The following is a 10,013-nucleotide window of genomic DNA, read 5'->3' as shown; positions in this document are numbered from 1 at the left end:
GGACGAAATGGTTGAGGCCAAACCATGCACCCTTTCCAAACAATGCACCTTTATGAAAAGGTGTCTATTCACTAATGGTTGAGGTCTTTTTCGTAATTTCTCATTCATCCGATATTGATTTTCGAAATGCCAAATATACCCTTCAATACATGCAGAGAAATCAAAATTCTCTTTCGGGGGCGCTGCCCCCTCGACCCTCGCGACCTGACCGGTCAGGTCGATCCCCGTTTGTGCGCCCCGAAGCGGCGAAGTGGCAAACAATTTTGCCTAAACGGATTGAGTCGAGCTTTTAAGTATTTGGCCGAATTCGATACGAACTTTAATCGATTTTCAATTCTCAATTTATTTAACCAATATCCAACAGTTACATGTTTGGGATAGCTTACACTTGAAAATAAGAAAAACGTCGTGTTTGGCTTATTTTGAATCATTTTATCAAGTCATTACATTCTCTTGTCACTAAGTCATCAAGCGTTAAAAAAATAAAAGGACTCGATGGTATGGATAAACGATAATCACATACTAAAGAGACAACGAGACTAAAGACCTGTCGTTGGGAAACTTAATTCAAATTTAGACGTAATCAACTTTGAATTTAGTGCACTAAACACATGGAAGCAAATAACACAAATATCCATGTGCTTTGACGAAAGAATTTCAACTCACGAAAATGATTGAAATCCCCTTAAAAAAATCGCCTATGAATAAGATTATTGCACAATAAAAAATGGATCCAACTTTTATTTTAAAAATCCTAATGACTAAAAGATAGTTTACTCTAAAAAAAAGCCTCGGAATGAAAAAATATTTCGTATCGAATTTCTCAAAAATTGAAAGAATAACATTTTCCAACCAACAAAATGCTAGATTCTCCATCTCAATCTCTTTATACGAATAATTTGCTTCAAAGTGCATACTTTATCACAAAAAGATTAAAAAAAAAAATCCTACTGAAATTAGGAAGAAAAAATTAGCGTCGACTTTAGAAAGCACTGTCCATTTTTTAATAACAAGAAGAGTGACAGTGACAAATGACTTTATTATCACCGCCTGAATGTTAATTTCTTGATAACAACGAATGGGGTTCAAACTAGAATTTTATGAATAAAATTATTTAGTATTTTAGAAATACATCTGTGTGTCTCTTTCATTTTTGGTAATCCAACTTCCACTAATTAATTTAAACCCACTTAACCCTCATTTTGGGTTTTATCCAATAAGTTTATGACTTATTTTAGTATTGATTTAGTCAAAATAAGATTATTAAAAGGACGACAGATTCCGAGGAGACAGAGAATGGGAGAAAGTGACTCAAAAGACTGCAAACCACCCACGCGTCGCTAACTCCCTTACACTACCTAACCCCACCTCCATGACGTCAATCTAAAGTTTTCAGCATTATAATAATTAATATTTTTACAATATTTAGTTTGTCAGTATTATTTTCAGAAAGTACTGTGATTTAAATTAATACCGAGATACATTTTTTTATTGTCTCTCTCCATGAATTGCAATTCAAAGATTTCTTTTTCATTTATTATATAATTGTTTAAAGTATATTTTAGAGAAACATGATTAAACTTAAATAAATTCGTGTAGTCTAAATTACTCGCTCAAAGTACATGTTGGAGAATTTTCAAAAGAATGTCGTTTGGACTTTAGACATTGAATCAAATGTGGAAGAGCTCGTGGGACTTAGCACTGCACGAGCTTAGGTCGGATCAACTATTAAAATTTCGTTATTAGTTAATGTGATTTCAAATCGTCTAATTTTTTCTTATAATCCAATATTTTTTACCCTTTTTCCCGCCAAGACAACTTGGAAGATTTGTTCCAACAATACAATAGGTCAAACCATTTATATTTTGCTTTTAATGCATAAATCAAATTTGATGTCAAACTATCACATCGATGTTTTTGGCTTAACTTGAGAAAGATGAAAGTAACATTTCTTTTTTAACATATTTGTTATTTTAAATACCTCATACTTTTCTTCCAAAGATATAAATATATTTTATAAATTAATTATTAAATGATCACCTAAAAAGTAAAAACTAAACTTACACGTAAAAAGAGTGGCAAAAAAGGGACGGGTGAAGGGTCAAATCAAGGTATTCCGAAGGGCACGTGAACATACTCTAATCCGTCCAAACAAATCCAACCCCAATAAATATTACTGTTTTCATACAAATTTGTACGCTGCAAAGGTAAATCCAATACGGGAAAACCTTGTCCGGTGCTGTGTATTAAGCTGGGAATGGAAATAGCCTCACTTGCACTTACACTCCACTCCATACACAAATATGTATAGATTCTTACGGTAAAAAAAGTTAAAATTCTGTGTATTTATACAATTCATTTCGTCTAATACTGGCATGTCTTTAAAAAGTTTAACATAATTAAATGTACAAATGTTATATTCGCATGGATAACTACGCAACAAAAGAACAAGGATTATGCCAAAGTGGTTAATGAGATAATGTGATTTGATGAGATATGATTGGACGAATAAATTAACTATGTTTAAAATAATCTAATGATTTAGTATCATGTGCTATGCGAACGATTATGTCATTGTAACATGATCCAAAGAACCACTCGAATGGATAAATTTCAACATAATTAATAACGATCAAGCTTGAAGATGAGATATACACATACATACTAGATTCTCATAGTGATCTTTTCCATAAGTCCAAGAAAACTATAAGCAACTTCTTGAAAACATCAACATCGCCGGAAAATGTTAAATACAGAACCTTGCCGGTGCATTGTGTAACACCTTTAGTAAAATACCTAGTTACATCCACAAGGGTGGAGGCTCGTTCAAGTCAATGGGCAACCCACGTCTCGCAATCCCAAAATATTTCACGGGACCGTCGCCTTCCAACACCGGAGGCCCAGATGAGGTGGCTACGTGCCCGCCATTGCCCACTGGAGATGAGCTATTATCGCCAGCCTTGAAACTCGCATCTTTGAGCACTCCAGTCCGGAGGAAGTCATTTATCACAAGAGTGCCTGACGGAGAGACCCACCGATGATCTGAAGGAAGGTTGAGATCCAAGTGATGACCAAGCGGCGCGACCGGAAAGTTGGTCTTCGCCTTTGTACCGCGGAGGGACCTGGCGGCGCCGTCGTAAGCTAGCGCAGCTTCCTCAGGGGTGTCAAAAGTGCCCAACCAAACCCGGGTTTTCTTCCACGGGTCACGTATCTCCGCCGCATACCGGCCCCATGGGCGCTTCCTCACTCCTCTATAGTGGCCCTCACGCGTTGAAGCCATCGCAAAGAGAGAAGATTCTAGAGAGAGAAATATAAGCTGTGTTGTGTTTTCTAGAGAGAGACGACGATATGCTGAGACCTAAAAAGAAGAGTTTTGCGGCAGTGCGTGTGTGTGAAAAAGTTTGGGTCCCACTGAGTCTCCCGTAATCGTCGGCTGGACGGCTTAAATTAACAACTAAGGCGTCGTTGTGTGTAAATCAAGACCTAGTCCATTTTCCCCCCCTCCACCGTTTGATTTGGATCAAATATTTCCCATAAAAGTTGACCATTGCACACACAATGACGTCCGTAGTAATGTTTTTCTTCAAATCAGTTAATGCACATAATTTTTGCCTTACAATGTGTTATTCCAATTTAACTAATCGATAATTTTATAATAAGAAGTTCTTGTTTGTGTTAATTAAATTTAAAACTCTTGGCTTGTTACCGTATATAATCTCCACTGCTACTTTATAGAAATTCAATTGACGCACTTTGAAACATTAAATATATACAGAGCCTTGAATTTTAAATCATTACGTTAATCCCATATATATTATCAATATATGTCGTGTTTTTTACTTGAGTTTTTTTAAGCCATACAACAACTCTATGTATTATCATATCAATATACGTATTACGTAACGTTTTTAACATGAGTTTTAAAGTTTCATGGCAACTTTATTCCTTGCAATATGTGTCATATTTCTGGAGCGTTTAAACGATTAATTGCTTACGTTACATGTCCTGTCAAAATTTGACAATTTGAGATTTAAATTCTCGATTTGACCCTATAGTATTTTTCCCAAAGTAAGATCTCATCTTTCAAATTTCAATTTTGGAAAAAAAAAAAGGAAAATAATATTATTTATGATTTTAATTTTTTAACCACTGGCCAACTTTTGTTCCATCACCAATTCTTGATATTATTTCAATCCAATTCATACGAAAAGTATTTAAAACGTTGACTTAAAATAATTATTGCCAAAGCCAAGTCTTTGCTCGCCGTGACAGATTTTTTTACAGGCGAAAGGTCAATAATGAACATCAAAACCCCGTTTTCGATTTGGTCAAATATAGAGGTAAACGCTAGAACGTAGAGTATCACTTAATAGGCAAACTAAATTATGGTCTTGTTTGAGCCACTTTTTTTTTTTTTTTAAATATATTATTCAACAGTAATTTGACATTATTTTAACTATACATTCTTCATTAAAATAATATTACTTGTAAATTCAAAAATTTTCTTTATTTTTTAATCACACATTTCTTATCAATACAATATTTAAAAATACATTTTCATTTCAATAATGTGGCTCAAACAAGGGCTATATGTGTGGAAGTAAGTGTCTGTTTGATTGCGAATATTGAATTTGGGTGGAAAGAAAATGAATTTCAGGGAATTGAATTACTTAGAAATTGTTTTTTTGAGAATTGTAAATTATTGTATTTGATTGGTATAATTTTTCACGTGAAAAATATTGAAGTAAAAGTGTTTTTTGGTGTTCGTTTGACTTTGTTTTATATGAAAATTGTCAATTCAAGGGATATCCACTTCTACCATTGTTCATAGAATTTGTTTCCATTACCAACTAAAAAAAAATGATCAAAAAATTATCTATATTTTGATGTTCGTTTAGCTTTATTTTACGTGAAAATTATCGATTTCAGAGATATCATCTTTTACAATTATTACTAAAATTTGTTCTCATTGCCAACAATTAAAAAATAAAAAGAAAAAAAATGTGGAAAATCAAAAACCACCTACCCCTAGGAAAATAAAAGTTGAAAAATCAAGCTTTAAGGTTTTGTTCCTAGAAATTCATGAAAAATCAATTCACTAGGAAATTTTTTCAATCAAACAGGCCAAAAATGGAAGTTAGAATTCGAATTCCAAATTTTATGAAAAATTTCGTGCAATCAAATGGGAACTAAATAAAAAAGAAAAATACATATAAATAAATAAATAGGAGTAGTGGGCGTATAAACAACTCCAAAACTTAGGCAGGCAAGAGCCCCCGCGCCTGATAAGACGTGTTGTGGCCTGGGGGTGTGGGCTATAAACAACTCCAAAACTAGCTTACGTATGCCCTACCCCGCTTTAAGAGCGGCGCCTCCGACTTTTTCTATATTTCTTTAATCAATAAATGAAATCCTAATTCTTTTTTTTTTATTATTATTATTTAAATTAGTGTTCTGAAAAGTAAGCTTAAACTTTGTCTTTCTTCCCTAGTGTTCGAAATATTAGAATATTTACGATTTTAAAATTCTTATTTTGCCTTGTCCTAATTTTGTAGTATTTTATTATTTATTGTCCAAGCCATTTAATGAGTTTTATATTTTTAAGTGGATAAGTAGATTCTCTGAATTAAACAAATATTGCAATAATTAGGGCATTGAAACTGGAAAAATTATGAATTTTCCTTTAAATATTTTTTTTATTATTCTTTCTTTCTTTAAATATTTTTAATTTTGGAATGTTCCTTATTGTTTATTTTATTTGTAATTTACAGGCTCGACATACTTGATGGTGTAAAATTCACTATTGTGAAAAAAAATTAGTTTTTATATAGTGGGCTCAAATATGGGCTTAATATACTGATTTCTTTTGTAATCTACCTATAATATATTTCAAGCAAATTTTTTGAAAATATATTTTGATAATTAATGAATTTACGCTCATTTAAAATAAATAATTCTTATTTTCACCTTTAATTTAATTTTTTTCTGTACGATTATGTTTGGTCCCTAATTCTTTTGAAAAAATTATTTTTTTTAAAAAAATTCATTTCAACCACACATTCTCTTACAAAATAATTTTACATGTAAATCAAAAAAATTTCTTCTTTTTTGATTACACATTCTCAAAAAATAACTATTTGTACATAATTTTCTTATGAGGAGTTTTGTACACTGGGGTGTCACACACACACACATATAGGTCCTATTTGATTTCAATTTTTGTAAGAATGAGAATAAAAAATATAATCGTTACAAGATCTACATAAGAAATAAAAAATTAAATATAATAATTTAATGTGATGAATAACAATTATATTTTAAATTTTTTGGCCGATGAATGAGAATCAAATGAGGGCATACTGATAAGTTCTGGCGTATCAGGGTGGCAGGTTAAGGTATGCGCTGTCAAATTGTCATTGGATAAGGTTTGAGTGTATTGTGAGTTGCGTAGGAAAAGGATGGGCATGTGTATGTAAAAACTGTGAACTGTAGAGTACTGTAATTTTCAGACTGCATAAATTCTGTCAGGTCCCCACGTGGAGGCGGGGGCACACAATACAGTTTTACACAATTACGTGGTGTCTGAGATGAAGGAGACAGCGCCGAGTTATATTTGACTCGGTTGGGCTGTGAACCAGTGGTCCTGAGTCTTCATTTTGCTTAACTCGTGGGGTCCAGTATGGGGGAAATAAGTGAAAAGTGTAATTTGTGACGTAGGGTTGAGTGTTGGAGTGGCGGACTGGCCCCTGGGGACAATTAATTACTGAATATTTTGACTTTTCTATTCTATTTGGACTTTTCTGCTTTTAAAACTTGCATTATCAGTCCTCAACTTATTGTGTATTTATCAAATTGGTGTTCAACCTTTCTAAATGAATAATTTAATCTTCACTCTTCCATTAAGTTACACGATTAGTTCTTCGTGTTGTAAACCTTCTAAATACCAGTTAAATCGTCGAGGAATACTTGTATGTCCAACTTTATGATAAGGTTTTGTACCTGTAATATAATTGCCCCTGTTTGCACCCATTAAATTACATTCTATTTTTCTTTCTCTCCTATTTTCAACCACACAATTTTCCATAAAATAATATTACACGTAAATAGAAAATTTTTCCTTCTTTTTCAACCACTCATTTTTCAACAAAATGCTATTCCTCCCATTTTCATTACCAAAAATGGGGGCCAAACGGGGGCTTAATCTTAGCTCAAAATGTTGAAATTTAAAAATCTGAGGTTTTAAGGTGTTAATTTCTAGTTCATACATGTTTCTATTCCTAATAACCTTTTTTTTTCTTCTTCTTTTTCTTTCGAGTCAAGGTATTTAAAAATCATATTGGTTTAGCTTTAAAAATTAAAAAAAAAAAAAATCACTAGTTGGAGAAACGTGAACTTTTCGAAGAGTAACGTGATTTTTCAATATCTATAGGGCGATTTATGTGAATCTGGAAATTGTCTACAAGAAGTAAAACCAAAACAATTATTCAGTTAGGAATGTGTTTGATCGGGTTGAAACTATGGGCCTTTAGTTAGCCCATGTTTGAGCCACATTCTAGGAAAAAATATATTATTTATATTAAATCAATGAAAAATGTGTAGTTAAAAAATAAGGAAAAAATTTAAATTTGCGTGTGATATTATTTTATTGAAAATTGTGTATTTAAAATGATGTCAAATTATTGTTGAAAAATATATTTTTTTGAAAATAATGTGGCTTAAACAAGTTATCTTAACATCCTTTTGAGGGTAACCATTATCCAAATTTATTAAAATTTAAGCCAGACATCTCATTGCGATGAGCATTTTACACCCTAAGAAATAATATCTGAGTATATATTAACCTATTTTGGTTTTATCTAAAATCAATTTTTTAATAAATTTTGATTAAAATTATTGTATTATAATTTAAATGTTACTTGTGGATTTATAAAATGTTTGGTTAAAAATGAATTTGAGAAAATGGGGTCAAACGGGGACAAATGATTTTGAATCTTTTCGTGCATGTTTTAAGTTATACAAAAAGAGAGTTGAGTTACAATTGAAATCAAGTGATCTCAACAATTTAACTATTTTTCAATACCATGTGCCCAGAAAATGTTCATGGTCTCGTACAATTTTTCAACCTCTCGTATGCATTCTGGACCATTTATGTCAGAACGTTCCTCGGTCTCGTTTCTCAATGAGTAAGTTGTGAACTTATGTCAAACCAATTTTTTTTTTTTTTTTTTTTTGGCATGACAAATTTATAATTTTTTGCAGTCAAACTTCATAGAAGACAAAAATATATGTGTAAATAATTGTAATATATATATAATTTTGTGCAAAAAAGTGAAAATGTAAAAAAAAAAAAAAAAAATTATTTAAAGGATGCATGGACTTGAGTTCATTTATGGAGGAATATATGAATGTGAAAGAAAATAAATAAATAAATTCTTAGATAGAAACGAAATATTCATTGAACAATTGGAGAATACAAAAATTGATAAGTAAAATGTTGCATAAAATTATAAAACCCGGTGTGAAACTATAGAGGCAAGGATTTACTTATGTTCATCTATTTGTGGATCTCATGGATTGGTCCTTCGGAATCCTTGATGCTTGGGCAAAGGATACAAGTCTGTATTCTTAAAGATAGTGACCTAATAAATTGAGATGTACATGTCAACTAAAATCTGAAAAAAGCAACACATATCATTATAGATGATGACTCGAGTCTGAATCACTATTCTATAAACACAAATAGCATTGACAAGTATGTGTAAGCAATATCATTGTAATTGTTGACCTCGAAAATTGGACTTTCCACGTGGTCAATCGAGAGCTACTCCACGTATTCCTTCCTACGCACAATCAAGGCACGATTAGACGCACATGGTCGGGACCAGCGGGGGGGGTAGCGGCGGCCGTATACACTCCGACGATCAAGTCAGGTTCAGGTGGTCGGAACAGTACCCAGGGATTGTGCAAAATAATAAAGGGGAGGAGAACAAATATATATATGCTTATTATGGAGTACTATCTAGTAAGAGTTTCCTTACCTTTGCCTCTTGCCAATCCTTAGGTATTTATAGGTGGGATGAACCGTTGGATGTGGGGCACGTGTATACATTTGACGGTATGAGGTGTCTGCTCATAGGCGTCAATCAGCCGCGTCTGTAGAGTGGATGGGTAATTGCTTCTCCCGAGTTGAGTTGACATAAAGTTGATAAGTCACATCAACTAGTCTCATGGAGACGTCAAATCGATTTAAACCTTAGGGGCAGAAAGGATCTTGGCATAGATCTCATTCTGAGATTGACGGTGTATCTTCTGATAGAGGTCCTCGGAGTGCACTTCGCCTCGACATCATGGGCGAGGGCGCTTCGGTCAGTTCGGCAGAATCGTCTATGTCTCGCAGTGTGATAGCAGGTCGTTGACATTGGGGAGATCACCTCGGAACCACTTCGGGTGGGTGTCTATTAGATCGGAGTGTGTGGTGGTGGACATTCCGAGGTGGTTCAGATAGGGGCGTAACAGTGATCCCCCAAGTCCAGGTATGAATATTTATATCATGGGTGGACTTGCCTTCCCGACTGGATGTGTACGCCTCGGTACGTGGACCGTGACTTGTGGGAGTTTGTGGGCCAATCTTCTGCAACCGCCGAAGCGATGATCTTAGGCAAACGCTCTAAAGCTTCGCTAAGTGGACTCGCGTCAGGTGCGTTTAAGCTTTGTAAAGTTGAGTGAGGAGCTCATCCGCCACCGGTACGTTGACCCACAGTAGACGACGCGGTGGGAGATGGCTAAAACTTTGTAAAGTTTAGAAGGGAACGCAGCGACTGAGGCGATGACTTACATGGGAGTCCGCGTCAGGTACGTCTAAACTTTGTAAAGTTGAGTGAGGAGCTCATCTGCCACTGGTGCGCTGACCCAGAGGAGACTACGCGTTGGGAGATGGCTAAAACTTTATAAAACTTAGGAGGGAACGCAGCGACCCAGGAGATGACCCACAAGGGAGTCCGCGTCAGGTGCGT

The 10,013-nt window shown here is 34.1% G+C and overlaps 1 protein-coding gene across 1 annotated transcript; it reads right to left on the bottom strand.

Moving 5' to 3' along the window:
* Positions 1-2,591: 2,591 nt before the first annotated feature.
* On the bottom strand, positions 2,592-3,379 carry LOC111392889 (ethylene-responsive transcription factor 12-like). The gene has a single exon (XM_023018298.1). It carries the CDS (start codon positions 3,278-3,280, stop codon positions 2,801-2,803), a length of 480 nt encoding a protein of 159 aa, XP_022874066.1. The 5' UTR covers positions 3,281-3,379; the 3' UTR covers positions 2,592-2,800.
* Between the last annotated feature and the right edge of the window lie 6,634 nt (positions 3,380-10,013).

This window comes from Olea europaea, unplaced genomic scaffold, assembly GCF_002742605.1.
Source record: "Olea europaea var. sylvestris unplaced genomic scaffold, O_europaea_v1 scaffold994, whole genome shotgun sequence".
Lineage (NCBI taxonomy): Eukaryota > Viridiplantae > Streptophyta > Magnoliopsida > Lamiales > Oleaceae > Olea > Olea europaea.
Note: the sequence above shows the minus strand (reverse complement) of the source record. Positions and strands in the feature narration are given on the sequence as shown.

Coding starts and splice junctions, on each gene's coding strand:
- LOC111392889 (XM_023018298.1), bottom strand. CDS start 3,280: ATGGCTTCAACGCGTGAGGGCCACTATAGAGGAGTGAGGAAGCGCCCA.